The sequence below is a fragment of the Gossypium arboreum genome, chromosome 8 (genome assembly GCF_025698485.1).
Source record: "Gossypium arboreum isolate Shixiya-1 chromosome 8, ASM2569848v2, whole genome shotgun sequence".
In the NCBI taxonomy this organism is placed as follows: Eukaryota; Viridiplantae; Streptophyta; class Magnoliopsida; order Malvales; family Malvaceae; genus Gossypium; species Gossypium arboreum.
Window position 1 is genome coordinate 75,634,007 of NC_069077.1, and position 17,970 is coordinate 75,651,976.

Consider the following 17,970-nt stretch of genomic DNA (forward strand, 5'->3'; position numbering starts at 1 on the left):
CTCTCCATTTTTCTTTTTTTCTTTTTTCTTTTTTTTTGAAATAGAAGTCCCAAAGTGCCCTTTGCAGGTTTTCACCTTGGCTTCCCTTCTCCTTCAGAGAAAGTACTCCTTGACCGAGTCCGAATTCACTAGATCAGATAAATTCTTCCTATCCATTTCTTGTCAAAATTAGTGCACCTCTAGAGAAAGCCCTCTTCGCAACATATGGCCCTTCCCAATTTGGCATCCTTTTGCATGGGAAGGATCTCTTTTAGCACAAGGTTTCCTTTATGAAATTCTTTTGGACTAACCTTCTTTGTCAAAAGTCTATGTCATCCATTCTTGGTACATTTGCTTAGGATGAATACTTCAAAGCTTTGACGAAAAATCTTGATTCATAAACCCATGAGAAAGGGATTGCCCAAGCAGCAGTCCCGGCTGTTGTTTGTCAAACCCTACAAAAAGATGGTTCAATAATTCTTAGTAGACAAAAAGAAAGTTGCTGACTCTATCCTACAACCTGGAAAGCTGAAGTACAGAGATTACTCCCGGAGCATACATCCCTCCATGACTCGATAATGTTTCAGAAGCATCCCTTATCTTCATAAATTACCCCCAACTGTGAAGCTGCCAAATGAGCGTAGCAAATAGGAGCAATAAAAAATATGGCTGTGGTGCTCCTTTGATACATATAGGATAGAGAATGAACAAACTCTTGCGGATCATCGGTACCAAAACCCACTGGTCTAAGAGAACATGATAGTGGAGTGCGCCTCGTGATTCCAATCATTCCAAAGATGGGTACCAAGGTAAAAAACCATTGTTCTTTGGATGGCATACTTTGTTGTCAATGATAGTACCATGTAGCACATTGTTAGGAGATCCCTGCTGAAAAAACTTGGTAGGATGGTTTTTCGTACAACAATAACCATAATTTTTAGGGTTCCACTTCTCGTCAAGGAACTTGCAAGCCCCAATAACTTGATCAAAACTTGATTGAATTGAGACTCGCTAAATCCATCCCTGAAAATAATGATTTGATCAGGTTTCCTCTTCCCTGAACTTGTATAGAAGTCTAAGAGAGCTTCCTTCATGATACCGTCATCCACTTTGTCAGAAACTGGTTTTGAAGAAAGAATCTATCAATCCACTTTGTCAGAAACTGGTTTTGAAGAAAGAATCTATCATTTTAAGCTTCAGGGACTGTGTACGGCCTGATGCCCCATAGCTGGAAATCAATGGCCACCGCTTTGGAGCTAACCATCGCAATTGTTGACACACATCGATCGCTCAGGAAAGCCAAACAATGCACCCATTCCAAGGATGATGGTTGGAACCTTTGAAACAACTGGAATTGAAGGTGTTTGCCCCAACGTAAGCATAGAGAGTGGGCGGTAGTTTCTTATGCCAATTTTTACCAATCTCGGTCATCTTTTGTAATTTGTTTTTTCTTCTTTTTCTTTTCTTTTGGCAACCTTTGTTGTACTGTGGTATGGAGCATTATCTTTGAAAAGACTGCAAACTTTTGGCATTGTACAGTTATATATAATTTTTTTTTTGAAATGGATGACTTTTGACTTTGTAATATTAGCATATGAAGCTATCTCCCCCTCTTAATGGAGTAGTTGACGTCCACAAAGATGAGTCATTGTCAGCTTGAAACTTTTGACGAGCTCGGGCCCATAACATACATGCCCCATAAGTCTTGACTCCTTTAGATTTGGCATTCATTGTACAACTGATGTGATTCCTTTCCATGGTGGACCAACAGTGCCCCAAAACCTCATTTTATCCTAGCAATTGCAAATCCTCCTGCATGCGTCTTTGGACCACATTTTTGAATTCCCATAATAGTTCCAATTTCGTAATCTTTCCTTCCTCTTCCTCTAAGGCTATATTTCCTACCACCACTTCATGGGGTAAAAACCATTTTCAACAAATTCAGAAATAAGTCACAATTTCTGTCACCTTCAAAGTACTGAGATTCCTCTAAACACATATTGCACTCAAAAGGTACTTTGAATCTGTAGTATCGTTGCCCGTGTCATTGATATCTAGGGGTCTATGATAAGCACACAAAAGTATATACAAGGAATAAATGAATTCAAGAATGACTATTTACACGTTATGAATGAAGAAATTTGATGGAAATCCAAAAATAAAGAATGAGGGAACATTTGCTTGAATTAATCATGAAAGATATGTTTTATTGAAATAATGATGTCTGACCATGAGCCTATTTCACAAAAGAAATCTCATTACTCCTAGGCTTTAGAGCAATGAAGTGTTCTGAATATTACTCTGTATGATCTCTAAAAACTACAAGAGGTTCCTCTAGAGACTAATCGTTCAAAACATTTCCAGGTTTGTAAGGACGAATGCCTCACAGGTTTCTCTACTCAGGATCCAACACTACTAATCCTCTTCTTATTCTTCCATCTTTGACGGAGTCCTTTAATCATTTGCATTTACTCCCTTATCACCGTGATTTGGTAACGAGCTCTTTGTACCTGGGATATCATCAAACTTCACAATCCCCATCTCGAGGAGTCTTTCAACCGTCTTCTTGAAGGCAGTACAGTTTTCTATTGAATTCCCTGATACTCCCGCATGATAATCACATTGAGCGTTTGAATCATACCATTTGGGGTACGGGGGCTGCAACGACCTTATATAATATGAAGACACCACATGTGAATCAAATAAACTTTGATATAACTCCTTATACGACATTGGGATTGGCGTAAATTGGAGCTTTTCAAAATTTTGCCTTACGCTTGATTCCTGCTTTGTCGAACCTTGTTGCCCCACCGTAGTTACCTTTGGTTGATTGACAGTTATTGACCTTAAGTGATCTTTATTGTATGAGCTCGTACTGTTCACTTCATTCTCCCTTTTCTTTGGAACTGACCTCTTGGTAGTTTCTCCAACTTCAATCTTGCCATCTCTTATAGCATTCTCAATCATCTCGCCCGCTATTACTATATCAGAAAAACTTTTAGTAGTATTCCCAATCATATAGATGATGAATGAGGCCTTCAAAGTATTAATGAAGAGCATTGTGGTTTTCTTTTCAAGGAGCGGTGGCTGAACTTGCATGGCCACTTCCCTCCACCTTTGTGCATATTGCCTAAAATTTCATTAGGCTTTTTCTCCATGTTTTGCAGTGTGATCCTATCTGGAGTCATGTCAGTCACGTGATTGTACTGCTGCATGAAGGCTTGTGCAAGATCCCTCCATGAACTTATTCTGGCCTGGCTCATTCGATTGTACCACTTGGCTGCTGCTCCAACTAGACTATCTTGGAAACAATGTATCAGTAACTGGTCATTATTTACATATCCCGTCATGCGTCTGCAAAACATCGTAATGTGGGCCTCTGGGCAAGTAGTACCATTGTACTTCTCGAACTCCGGCATTTTGAACTTATGGAGAAGCACCAGATCTGGGACCAAACTCAAATCTTTGGCATTAATCCCATGATACCCCTCAGCACTCTCCAATGTCTTGAACTTTTCCCCCAGCCATCTGCAGCGTTCATCCAACTGCCTAGCAGCTTCAGCCCTCAAATCTTCTGTAACATCCTGATTTTCGGGTTTTTCACGATTCTTAATATTTTAAGTAAATTTCTAAAATTTGGTAGGTGATGATGGAATTCATAATTTGGGTGTGTAAATGGGCTTATGGAAGGCCCATGAGTTGGCCAAAACCCGGTGGAATTTTTAAATTTTGGACTTAGGAGTTAGGGGTTCTGGCTAGGTGCCCTTATATTAAGTTGTGGGTAAAGTGTATCACAAAAAGATCCTCTGGAAAAGTGGCTAAGTGACACCACTAGGGAGCTTTAAAGGTGGCGTGTAAGTGTTGGGGGAAGACCTGGGATCGATTCCCTGTGTTGGCAAATAGGAGTATTTATTTTTGTGCAGGAAGGGTAAGTGTTGGAACTTGAGTGGATTTTGTAAGAGGAGAGAGTTGGATCAAGTCAAATGCATAAATTAAGGAGGGATAAGGGGAGAGATTTTAGGGATGTGATATGGAGATAGAGTTGGCCGAATAAGGGAGTTTGGAGAGGGGATTTTCGGCAGAGGGGTACTAGGTTAGTAATTTCGGCATTAGGGCCTTAGTTGTACCGATTTTGTTCTTTGGTGTGTAGCTTTTTCTCTCTTTCTTTTCCAGCCGAATCTACCTCCCTTCTACTCAATTTTCTTCCTTTTTCTTTCTTTCAAATCAGCCCACTATTTCCTTTCATTCACCATTGTTTTCCCTTATCTCTATTTTTGCCGAAGTGCATAAAAGCCGAATCGATGAAGATAGGGGGTGCCGATTCTTTGTGACCAGCAACCTTTTTCTTCCTTCTCAATAGTTGGCGTTCGATTCCCTTACCTTTTAGGCATCCGGATTCAAGAGGAGAACGACTGTGGTAAGTGTTCAAACTCTAAACAATTCCTAGTGTAGCTTTGGTTAAAAGCCGAAACTCCAAGTTTAGGGAGATGGCCGAATATGGGCATAGACTCTATGGGGTCTTCTTTTAATATTTTTGGTTTATTTATTGAAGGAGCAGCAAGGTGTAGTGTCGATTTGGAGTAGCTTGGATCACCGGAGTAGCTAGGCCTAGTCATCAATCGCGACAAAGGTAAGGTGCCTAAGGCCATTATGGATGGTGGTAGAATGTGTAAGTGTTAATATTGGAAAGTTCTTAATTTGGTTCAATTATTGCGAGCTGATCTATTTAACAATTGATTATAGGAGAAATCGTGTAGGAGATCTCGTCAAGGAATATCGCAAATCGGTGTGTAACGAACCCTTTCATAGCTTGAAGCGATAAGATCTTAGAAAAGCGAAATCTAAAATTCGGCATTTCGAGGACTTGTGAGCAATGACGCTCACTAGTTAGTTAGAATCGATGAGGCGGTGAGAGAGCGATGGAAGCGGTAAGAATGTGATTTTTGGCGTTCTTGGTAAGTTGGGCCTCGAGGGGTAGAGTGGGGCCCATTGGGCTTCAGGCCCATTTGGGTAAAATTGGTAGAAAATGAAAATCATTAAATTGCATGATAAGACCGTTAAAACCGTTATGGAATATAGGCTAAGTGGGCCTAGACGACGAATTGGCTAAGTAGGGCCTATTAGGGGTTTTAGGCCTAATAACTCGATTTCGCTAAAACTGGGCCAGAATCACGGTTTGCACCCATGGATTGTTAGTAATCGTTAATGAACATGGAAACCCTAATTTTGGTAAAATTACGAGATTACCCTTATAATATGAAAATGACCGTTTGCCCCTAGGTAAAAATGACCATTATACCCTAGGGTTTATGTATGATTTTAATACATGGGATTTTGATAAATATGGTATGTATGATATGCACATGAAATGTATGATATGCACATGATATGTATGATATGCACATGAGGTAATCATAAATGCATTGGGTTGGGTTTTATATGGATGGAGGAAGTGAAAAGGGCTTATGCCCGATTATCAAAAGGGCTTATGCCCTGATTATCAAAAGGGCTTATGCCCGATTATAAAAGGGCTTATGCCCGATTATTGAAAGGGCTTTTGCCCGATTATTAAAAGAGGCTAGGCCTCGGTTATATGATAAAGACTATCTTTGCCGATTGGAGAGTTTGGCGGGGTGGGTCGAGTTAATCCCACATGGTGTGTTGGTTGAGTGCGGGTGGAGAGTAGCGGATGGTGGGTTGAGTAGTCTCCCCAAATGGGTTGCATTCTTTCATTGAAATTATATGTGACATTGAAATGGGCCTAAGGGCCATCTGTTTCTGATAAAGGCTTGACCCGATAATATGAAATATGAAAAGGCTTGACCATAATATGAAATATGAAAAGGCTTGACCCGATATTATGAAAAATGAAATATGAAATGGGCTCTGACCCGATGCATGATTGAGATTGGGTTTGGGCTTAGACCCAACAGTAGATTATTGTTTTGGGCTCGAAGGGGCTTGTTGCACTGAGTTTCCAAACTCACCCCCTTTTCCTTAACCTTGCGGTGAGCCTTGATGTGGGGACTTGGGCGGAGGGATTGAGTGGCCACGGTGATCGTCTTGGGCTTTAAATAAAGTGTTGGTTTCGTTTAATTTCCTTTAACTATTATTTATTTTTGGGTTGTAATAAGGCCAATTTTAACTTTTCTTTTATTTCTTTTGGGATTATTTTAATTTTAATAACTTTAAAATTGGTTAATTATTATTCAAATGGGCTAGACTTAGGGCGCGTTTTCAAAATGATACTTGTTTTCAAATTATCTCAACACCACGATTCATCGGTTAATCAAAGACGTCCACTTAAGCAATTTAAACTCGAAATGACAAAGTGTGGCTATGGTTGTGGGCTTGTCTAGGATTGGATCCAATTAAAGAGCTTGGTACTTAGCGACCTTCATGGCTCACCTCCTCCGCCTCGGATACCTACACGGTGCTTAGCTTCCATACACTTTGTTAACTCAAGAAAACATATGGCTTTCAAAAACTCTAAAACGAAACTCGATTTTTAACTCCGATGTGGCACGTCAAATTTGGCCATAACGTCTGGCTGGGTTTGGGGTGTTACATTTAGTGGTATCAGAGCCTAGGTTGCAACAACTCAGCTGTGGATCGGGTCCAAAAATGTTTTCAGAAACTTAGGCCTAAGAAGGGTATTTTTGGAAATGGCTTCTGAAAAATTCATTTTAAAGATGTTTTATGGAGAATATATGTTAAAAGGTACCGTTTTTCTGCTTTTAAATCAAGAGTTCAAAATAAAGGGAGTTTTCAAATCAAAGTTTTGAATTTCTATTTTCGATAATCAAAAACATGGTTTTTAGTTCTAAATGGATTGGAGAATGAAGTGGCGCCGAATCCCGGCACCAAGTCTGTAAGTATATTTTCCTTACAATATATGATATTGATATGATATTATGAATAGTCTTTGAGACCCTACTATGAGACTTTAGCTAGGGTAGAGTCATAAGCAGTAGGAATGAGGCGTAGCTAGGCTACGATGATCTGAAAAATCCTTGAGCTGCTATATCTACATAAGACATTTTCTTAATAAGCAAGGTGGAGCGTTATACTAATTTCATAAAATTAAATAAATCGATAATTCGATATGAGTACTAGAGGAGGCTGTGGGCGAGGCCGCGGGCGTGGTCGCGGAAGGGTGCAAGCTGAATCTTCATCCTCGGGGCATAGGCCGGTGAGGAGCCAGGTGTGTGCCGCAAGCAACGGAGATTGGGTTTATGATCGAGTGCGGGGATGGCGCTTTATCCCAAGCCATGTTAAGGGTTTTAGAAAGAGTGGTGAAGCTAATCTTGGGACGGTGAATAGGGGTCTATATCGGAGCGACTCAAGACCAGCGAGCGAGGTATTTAGGGGTGTATCTGGAGTGGCCCGAATGTGGCGAGAATATTGGTGGAGGCAACAGAGCGGATCATGGACGACCTAGGCGCTCGGTGGAGCAAAAGTGAAAGGAGGCGTGTCATTTGCTACGTGACGAGGCATACCGATGGTGGATCACCGTAAGAGAGAGTACCCCAATTGAGCAAGTAACACAGGAATTGTTCAAAACTACCTTTAAAGGGAGGTATGTTGGAGCAAGCTATGTGGATGCTCGTCGAAGGAATTCTTGAATCGACTCAAAGTGATAAGGCATAGGCAGTATGAGGCGAATTTTTGAGGTGAGTCGATATGCTAGTGGTATAGTGGCAATGAATATGGCGCAGATGTCCGCTTCGAGGATGGTCTCCGCGATGAGCTTAGGATATTGATAGCTCCACGGAGGGAGCGTGGTTTCTTTGCATTGGTAGAAAAGGCTAAGATAGCCGAGGAGGTGAAGTGAGTGGCGACGAGAATCGTGAGAAGGATCGACCCAGATTCAAGAGGATTTCGGACCCTCGAGTGCCACGAATCGAAGTGTTAAAAGAGCAAGGATGGAGGAACCGGTTCGGCGGTTCGATAAATACTTATAGACCGCAGCTTGCGGGGGCTGTGGTAGGGTGCATATGGGGAGTCTTGGAAATGAACTGGAGCATGTTTTCGATGTGGGTCAAAGGAGCATAAGTTCAAAGAGTGTCCTCGGAGGACATTTCGAGGAGCTAGCGGCGAGCAAAGGGATGTCCAACCACGACGAGGAGGACCACCACCACGAGAGGGTCGTGGGCAAGGTAGAGTGGCAATGGTAATGGAAGAGGGCGTGGGGCACTGGCGAGGTCTTGGACATCTTGGCTCGACAACCGGCGTTGGTTTATCTTTGCGATGTCGTGAGGAGGGTGGCGCTCGATGTTATAACTGATACGTTCTTCATTCGTAGCATGCCTTACACTGCTTTGATTGATGTGGGTTCCACCCACTCGTATGTTGCTTGTGATGTATCGGGGGCTTTGGATGTGCTTCCTGAGAAGACTATGAGTGGGGTATCAGTAATAAGTCCATTGGGACATTCGGTTAAGGTAGATAAAATTTTTAGGGCAGCACCGTTAACGAAACTTATAAGGAAGGGAGCACCTTTTGTTTGGACAGATAAGCAGCAAGAGGCTTTTGAGAAGTTGAAGAAGGTTTTGACTAAGCGCCGGTTTGATTCACCAGTCCGGTAAGGATTTCATGGTGTCTGAATGATCGTCACATGTAGGTTTGGGCTGCGTGTTGATGCAAGAGGGTAAAGTGGTCGCTTATGCTTCACGACAGCTTAAGCCACATGAGGTGAACTACCCTACGCATGACTTGGAATTGGCAGTGGTAATCTTTGCACTTAAAATATGGAGGCATTACTTGTATGGAGAGAAATGCATCATCTATACGGATCACAAGAGTCTTAAGTACTTGCTGACTCAAAAGGAGCTGAATCTTAGGCAGCGAAGGTGGATAGAGTTGTTAAAGGACTATGACTGTTCGATTGAGTACCACCTGTAAGGCGAATGTCGTGGCGTCGTTAAGTCGAAGGGCGTGGCGGAATTAAAGCGATGTTTGCTCGTCTAAGTTTGTATGACGACGGAGTTTGTTGGCGAGTTCTGGTGAGACCAACTTGGGTAGAACAGTTAAACAGCAGTTGGAGGATGAGTCGTTGGTTGCTCGGTTTGACAAGTTGAGAAGGGAGAATCGACTTTGGGTTAAATAGTGAGGAATTCTTTGTTTTCGAGGAGAATTTGTATCTTAGAAGAACTCCGATTTGAGATTGATGATTTTGAAAGAGGCACATAATGGACCTTGTGCTATGCATCCAAGAGGGAGTAAGTTGTATCGAGACTTGCGAGAGCAATATTGGTGGCTTTGGCTTAGCGAAAGTGACCGAATTTGTTGGGAGATGTTTGACATGTCAACAAGTGAAGGTGAGCATCAACTACCTTCGAGATTATTACAATGGGTAAAGATACCACTTTGGAAGTGGGAAAGGGTAACTATGGACTTTGTAAGTGGGTTGCCGTTGACACCTTCTAAGAAGGATTCGGTTTGGGTAATTGTGGATGACTCACGAAATCTGCTCATTTCATACTGTCCGGACCGATTACTCACTTGAAGTTGGCCGATTGTATGTGGCGGAAATAAATGCAGTTGCATGGTGTGCGATGTCGATAATTTCAGGCCGAGACCCAAGGTTTACATCTCGATTTTGGCGAAGTTGCATGAGGCATTGGGAACGCGATTGGATTTCGATCGGCTTTTCACCCTCGATCGGATGGGCGATCGAGAGGGTTATTCATTTTAGAGGATATGTTGAGGGTTGTGCTATTGAGTTTAGAGGCGGTTGGGAGGACCATTTGCCCTTAGCGGAGTTCGCGTATAACAACAGATTACCAAGCAAGTATTGAGATGGCTCCATATGAGGCACTATATGGGCGAAGGTGTCGCTTCGCCTACTTGTTGGGCGAATGGGGAAAGGCAAATACTTGGACGAGTTGGTGGCGAATCTGAAGACAAGATTAAGGTATTCGGGAAGAGGTTAAAGAGGCGGCGGATCGACAAAAGTCTTATCCGATCTGAAGTGTAAGGATATTGAATATGCGATGAGGAGACATGGTCTTTTGAAAGTTTCGCCTTGGAAGAAGATCTTGAGATTTGGTAAGAAGGGTAAGTTGAGCCCGGTTTATTGGGCCTTACCGAATCATTAAGCGGATAGGGCGGTGGCTTATCGGCTAGAGTTACCTCGAAGCTGGATCGCATTCACGATGTCTTCCATGTGTCCATGCTAAGGCGATATCGTTCGACCCAACTCATATCGTGCGATTCGCGAAATTGAGGTGCAGTCGGATTTGACCTTTGAAGAGGAACACGTGCAAATACTTGATCGTGATGTCAAGGTGTTGAGAAGGAGGTCGATCCGTTGGTGAAGGTACTTTGGAAGAACCATGGCAAGGAAGAAGCTACTTGGGAGACCGAAGAGGCAATCGTCGTGATACCCTCAACTGTTTGGACGAGTAAATTCGAGGCGAAATTTCTTTAAGGAGGGTAGAGTTGTAACATCCTCGATTTTCGGGTTTTCGCGATTCTTGATATTTTAAGTAAATTTCTAAAATTTGGTAGGTGATGATGGAATTCATAATTTAGGTGTGTAAATGGGCTTATAGAAGGCCCATGAGTTGGCCAAAACCCGGTGGAATTTTTAAATTTTGGACTTAGGAGTTAGGGGTTACGGCTAGGTGCCCTTATATTAAGTTGTGGGTAAAGTGTATCACAAAAGATCCTCCGCAAAGTGGCTAAGTGGCGCCACTAGGGAGCTTTAAAGGTGGCGTGTAAGTGTTGGGGAAGACACAGGATCGATTCCTGTGTTGGCAAATAGGAGTATTTATTTTTGTGCGGGAAGGGTAAGTGTTGGAACTGAGTGGATTACGTAAGAGGAGAGAGTTGGATCAAGTCAAATGCATAAATTAAGGAGGGATAAGGGAGAGATTTTAGGGATGTGATATGGAGATAGAGTTGGCGAATAAGGGAGTTTGGAGAGGGATTTTCGGCGGAGGGTACTAGGTTAGTAATTTGGCATTAGGGTCTTAGTTGTGCCGATTTTGTTCTTTGGTGTGTAGCTTTTCTCTTTTTCTTTTCAGTAGAATCTACCTCCCTTCTACTCAATTTTCTTCCTTTTCTTTCTTTCAAATCAGCCCACTATTTCCTTTCATTCACCATTGTTTTCCCTTATCTCTATTTTTGCCGGAAGTCTTAAAAAGCGAATCGATGAAGATAGGGGTGCCGATTCTTTGTGACCAGCAACCTTTTCTTCCTTCTCAATAGTTGGCGTTCGATTCCCTTACCTTTTAGGCATCTGGATTCAAGAGGAGAAAGAGCGTGGTAAGTGTTCAAACTCTAAACAATTCCTAGTGTAGCTTTGGTCAAAAGCGAAACTCCAAGTTTAGGGAGATGGCGAATATGGGCATAGATTCTATGGGGTCTTCTTTTAATATTTTTGGTTTATTTATTGAAGGAGCAGCAAGGTGTAGTGTCGATTTGGAGTAGCTTGGATCGCGGAGTAGCTAGGCCTAGTCATCAATCGCGACAAAGGTAAGGTGCCTAAGGCCATTATGGATGGTGGCGAATGTGTAAGTGTTAATATTGGAAAGTTCTTAATTTGGTTCAATTATTGCGAGCTGATCTATTTAACAATTGATTATAGGAGAAATCGTGTAGGAGATCTCGTCAAGGAATATCGCAAATCGGTGTGTAACGAACCCTTTCATAGCTTAAAGCGATAAGATGCGAGAAAAGCGAAATGCCAAATTACGGCATTTCGAGGACTTATGAGCAATGACGCTCACTAGTTAGTTAGAATCGATGAGGCGGTGAACGAGAATGATGGAAACGGTAAGAATGTGATTTTTGGCGTTCTTGGTAAGTTGGGCCTCGAGGGGCTGAAGTGGGGCCCATTGGGCTTTCGGGCCCATTTGGGTAAAATTGATAGAAAACGGAAATCTGTTAAATTGCATGATAAGACTATTAAAACCGTTATGGAATATAGGCTAAGTGGGCCTAGCACGCGAAATTGGCTAAGTAGGGCCCATTAGGGGTTTTAGGCCCAATAACTCGATTTCGCTAAAAATGGGCCAGAATCACGGTTTGCACCCATGGATTGTTAGTAATTGTTAATGAACATGGAAACCCTAATTTTTGGTAAAATTACGAGATTACCCTTATAATATGAAAATGACCGTTTGCCCCTAGGTAAAATGACCATTATACCCCTAGGGTTTATGTATGATTTTAATACATGGGATTTTGATAAATATGGTATGTATGATATGCACATGAAATGTATGATATGCACATGATATGTATGATATGCACATGAGGTAATCATAAATGCATTGGGTTGGGTTTTATATGGATGGAGGAAGTGAAAAGGGCTTATGCCCGATTATCAAAAGGGCTTATGCCCGATTATCAAAAGGGCTTATGCCCGATTATCAAAAGGGCTTATGCCCCAGATTATAAAAGGGCTTATGCCCGATTATTGAAAGGGCTTTTGCCCGATTATTAAAAGAGGCTAGGCCTCCAATTATATGATAAAGCACTATCTTTGCCGATGGAGAGTTTGGCGGGGTGGGTCGAGTTAATCCCACATGATGTGTTGGTTGAATGCGGGTGGAGAGTAGCGGATGGTGGGTTGAGTAGTCTCCCCAAATAGGTTGCATTCTTTCATTGAAATTATATGTGACATTGAAATGGGCCTAAGGGCCATACTGTTTCTGATAAAGGCTTGACCCGATAATATGAAATATGAAAAGGCTTGACCCGATAATATGAAATATGAAAAGGCTTGACCCGATATTATGAAATATGAAATATGAAAAGGGCTACGACCCGTGCATGATTGAGATTGGATTTGGGCTTAGACCCAACAGGCCATTATTGTTTTGGGCTCGAAGGGGCTTGTTGCACATGAGTTTCCAAACTCACCCCTTTTCCTTAACCTTGCGGTGAGCCTTGATGTGGGGACTTGGTAGGAGGGATTGAGTGGCCACGGTGATCGTCTTGGGCTTTAAATAAAGTGTTGGTTTCGTTTAATTTCCTTTAACTATTATTTATTTTTGGGTTGTAATAAGGCCAATTTTAACTTTTCTTTTATTTCTTTTCGGGATTATTTTAATTTTAATAACTTTAAAATTGGTTAATTATTATTCAAATGGGCTAGACTTAGGACGCGTTTTCAAAATGATACTTGTTTTCAAATTATCTCAACACCACGATTCATCGGTTAATCAAAGACGTCCACTTAAGCAATTTAAACTCGAAATGACAAAGTGTGGCTATGGTTGTGGGCATGTCTAGGATTGGATCCAATTAAAGAGCTCGGTACTTAAGCAACCTTCATGGCTCACCTCCTCCCTCGGATACCTACACGGTGCTTAGCTTCCATACACTTTGTTAACTCAACCAAAACATATGGCTTTTAAAAACTCTAAAACGAAACTCAGATTTTTAACTCTGATGTGGCACGTCAAATTTGGCCATAACGTCTGGGCCGGGTTTGGGGTGTTACATCTTCCTTTTCCACCATATATAGATCAGGAATGATTGGATTGGCAGAATTGTCACCCACATTGAATCCTAAACCAGTTTGGAAGTTCATGGGTACTCCAGTATTGACAGGCTCATGGTGAGGCCTTATCGTGACAGATGGCCTCCTAAGAAGTGCCTCAGTATGTGTTGGCACATGGAGTGGGGTAAAACCCGGAGGAGAATCCTCGCTATCCTCTCCAGTAATAGCCATAGGGGCCTTTCTTTTATCGGTGGCCCTCAGGAACTGAGCCATCTCGGCCATCATATTCTTCTGAGCCTCTAGCATTTGCTCCCTCATGTCATTTTGCATCTTGGCCAATTGCTCTTGTAATTGGTCTTGCATATCCTTCTGTAATTGCTCAAACCTTTGATCCATATTCTTGGTTTTCGCTCGAGTTCCGTACGGATGTGTAATTTCCAGATTTTCCTTTCTAACTTCTGTAGTAATTTTAACTAATTAGAGTCTTTCTATAATTTTGAATGCAAATGATGCAATGAAATGCTATGAGATGCAAATGCATGAATGCAAAAGGTATCGATCTCGATTCAATCTCATTTAGAAAACTTTATTTAGAAAAAGAATATCTTTACATATAAATGGATTACAAATACGCTTTCACCCTAATGCCTAAAGTTTTAACAACAAAACAAACTCTTGGCCACGATCAGATTACAACTCATATTGGTGCTCAATATGTCACTGTCCGTAATGTCGTAAATAATCACCGCCTCCCGAGTTTGAGCTACGACCTCACCTGTGGGGTAATCCATGCAGCTAAAGGCACCTCCTCCAATACCTGTGAAGTTGTTCTGATTATTTTGAGATAGATTAGCGAATAGGTAGGTATCCCGTTCTGTAGTGTGCTACCTTAAAATAATATCCTATATCCTCAATGTTTCTTGAGAGCTTTCAGATTTCTACCAACGCAGAGCATCCTGCCTCCGTACCTTCGCAGCATAGTAATCTCTAAAGGTCTTTGTATGATACGGTCTTTTTTAATCGCTTTCTTTCACGCTTACTTGAGCTATCCAGGCCATCGGGGCTTACATTTCCATTGTTTCTGATAAGTACAACAGTAAAATCAAGCTTGTTGTTTGGTAGCGGTCCTATAGTAAACGAGCTTTTTACCATCATAGGCAAAATTCTTTCCATCCAACTCATTTTTGTAGGTCTCATGCACTCTATCAATCACTTTCCTTCCAATACCCTTACCATCCACATGACAATCGTCTTCATATGAAAGAGAAATGCTATAATGGTAGAAGTGTCCATCAATACTCCTACACTCACTTTGAATTGCTCATCTATCCTCCTGTCAAGCAAATACTGCAAGTCCCCTTAGTTATTGTAGAACAACTGCTTGGCTTCATTACTCCATTGATCCTATATTTCCTTTAACTCCTGGAGATTATTTTGCGCCACGCTGATGCGAATGTAACCCCATAATCCTGATGTGTATCCTTCAGCATTTCCTTTGACCATTTATGGACGTTAACATTGCCCTCCATTCTATCAAGAAGTCCGTTCTCCATAATAAAACTTTCTAACTTAGAAACTGACCGTGAATCGATACCTTTTAAATGCAAAATGACATGCACAAAAGAAAGAAAAGCGATCGGTATCATATGATATTAATAAACACAAAGATAACCTAAGTATAATTCTATCTATATTGAGCTCTTACGGTTTTTCTATATGTGGTTTGTTTCTAAAGTTTGAGGTACCCGAACCAACAGATTCCTCGATCCTCACCCATTATAGGCTTATTTGAATCGAGTTTAGTTCAGGGGAATACATTTCCCTATGGCTACACGGAGATGAAAATCTCACGAAACTATAGGTACGAATGTATCTCGAAAGTGATCTACTGTCCTGCACGGAGGCGAAAACCTCACAAAGGCGTAGCTTCTCACTCCCACTTAAGGGTGTGACCACAACGGTCATGCAAATGCAATGCGTATCAGGATATAGCAACACATGTAATAATACAAACACATGTAATGTAAAGAGGATTAAATTTTAAAATTTTTAATTTTCGACATTAAGACAAGAGATAATCCATTACATGGCTTGACTCTCTTATTAGTCCCCAGCGGAGTCGCCAAGCTGTCAAGACCATTTTTAAGCTGTGTTTTGGAAAATGGGAATCAACTTTAAGAAAAAATGAAAACGGGAGTCGCCACCAATCTTTTTAGGTGTGATTGGATCACCTTATAAAATGTTTTGTTTTAAAACATTAATTTTGGTCTACGAAAGTCGTGAAAATGGATTCGGGAGTCGGTTACGTACGAGGAAGGGTTAGCACCCTCGTAACGCCCAAAAATTGGTACCTAATTGATTATCAAATGTCTTTAATGTCGGGAGTTTAAAATTTTTAAGATACAATCCTCTTTAGAATATTTTGATTTGAAAAATTTAGGTTCACTTATTTCAAACGAGTCAAAATATTACATCCAGTAAGTTAGGAAGCAGCATTTTAAAACTTTTGAAGCTAAGCTTGTCTTTTGAAAATTTCTATTTCGAAACTACAAAACATCATATCCAGTAAGTTAGGACACCATGTTTTGAAAATTTCAAAAAATACTTAGAAGGATGCTAGACTATCGAAATCAATGAGAAAAGTTGCAACCCAGTAAGTTAGGGCACTACTTTTCTCAAAGCTTCCGAATACCAAACATTGCCTTTTTATTTTTGAAAACATGGAATCTCGTTTTTAAATTGATGCATGAGGAATCAAATTACATTATAAATCACGCATGATAACATATTTTCATAACAGGTAAATAAAACATGCATTTAAACAATATGATAGCAATATCATAAAGATCATACGTTAGATACATATTAAAAATAATAAATATAGCAAATCTTAACAACATACGTACAAAGATATACATAGCATATATTGAAGACGAATAAGCAAAACATACAAACATACAAAGTAATAGTTAATTTAAAAAGCGATGCATGCTATACAATTAGACATATAAATACATATACAAAACAAATGTGATAATATATAAAAATAATAATAATTTAGTAACATATATATATCAAACAAACAATACTTAATAACATTATGAAACTAGCATAAAATATAACAATATATATAAAAGATTTAATACGTTTTAAAATATAAAATAAAGTAAGTAATTATTTTAAAAATATACAAAGAAGTTAAAAAGTAAAATGTTTAAATAACAAATAAATACGATATTTTAAAAAATGGATATTAAAATAATATAGATATAAAGAAATGATTTAAAAATAATTAATTCTTTGTAAATAGATAAAGAAAAAGTAATTTATGAAATATAATAAAATAATATATATGTAAAAGTAATGAAACAAAACTTTATATAAAAATATTTTGAAATATCATATAATATGTATGTATAAATGTAAAATAATACATACTAATATATGATAATAGTATACAAGTTTTAAAATAATACTTATAATATATAAAAGAATATATGAAAAGTAATAATAGAGAAAAATAAAACAATTTTTATATTTATAAAAGATTTAGAATAAAATAAATAATATATCTGAAAAATAATGAATGAAATAATATTATTAAAATAATTTAAAAAAGTTTAAGATAAATACATATATACAAAATATTGAAATATATAATAATAATCTAAAAGAAATAAAGTTAAAATAAAAAATAAAATTTAGAAAGGATTAAATTAAAATAGAAATAAAAATACAGATGAAAATTCAAATTTAAAAAATAAAAAAAGGGTCAAATTAAAATGTGCGCACAAGGAGGGGGATTAAAATGGAAAATATCCCCTTTTTAGAACGACGTTGTTTATGTGCTTTCCCTTTTTTTAAAGAGCTCAAGGACCAAATTAAAATAAAAACAAAACATTTGAGCAAAATTAAAAGATAAATTAAACCTAATTTTAAAGGATAAAAATACGGAAGGACCAATTGGGTAATTAACCAAATCCTCAAAAACGCGCAGATCCTCCCCGGGTAATCGGGTCAATGCGCAGATCCTCTATTGAAACAACGCCGTTTTAATGCTTATTGAACTAAGCCAAAACGACGTCGTACTTAAGGGGCTATATAAGCCAATTTCTAAGCTTCAAAATCATTTTTGCACCCGGTTTAAAAAAAACAAAGGAAATTCTCTGAAAGAGGACTTGGGGGCTGGTCTTGGAGTGCCGTCGTGCCTATGTCCAGGGGTTCGCAGATGCTCACGCGCCCCCGTCTACGCCATCACACACAATGATTAGAAACCGAAAAATCTCCTTTTTCCCACGCGAATCTGAGCGGTACGTTTTCCTTTTCTTTTTATTGTTCGCAATATATATATTTTTAAAAAATATTCACCTTTGTGTATCTCGATCAACTGTGGTACTCTCTTCTGTATATATGTAAAAATAAGCTTTTTTATTGAATCTGTGTACCTCTTCCAAAAACGTAAGAATCCCCATTTTACATTGTCTTTTACATTCATTTATCTTTGTTTACAAATAAATTACAAAAATTAGTCCACG

At 39.5% G+C, this 17,970-nt stretch overlaps 1 protein-coding gene across 1 annotated transcript; it reads right to left on the reverse strand.

The window, feature by feature from the left end:
- Window positions 1-2,433: 2,433 nt before the first annotated feature.
- On the reverse strand, window positions 2,434-13,798 carry LOC108462057 (uncharacterized). Its single transcript, XM_017762057.2, has 3 exons — window positions 13,436-13,798; window positions 3,253-3,563; window positions 2,434-3,109 (listed from the first exon to the last, which is right to left on the reverse strand). Exons 1-3 carry the CDS (start codon window positions 13,796-13,798, stop codon window positions 2,434-2,436), a joined length of 1,350 nt encoding a protein of 449 aa, XP_017617546.2.
- Between the last annotated feature and the right edge of the window lie 4,172 nt (window positions 13,799-17,970).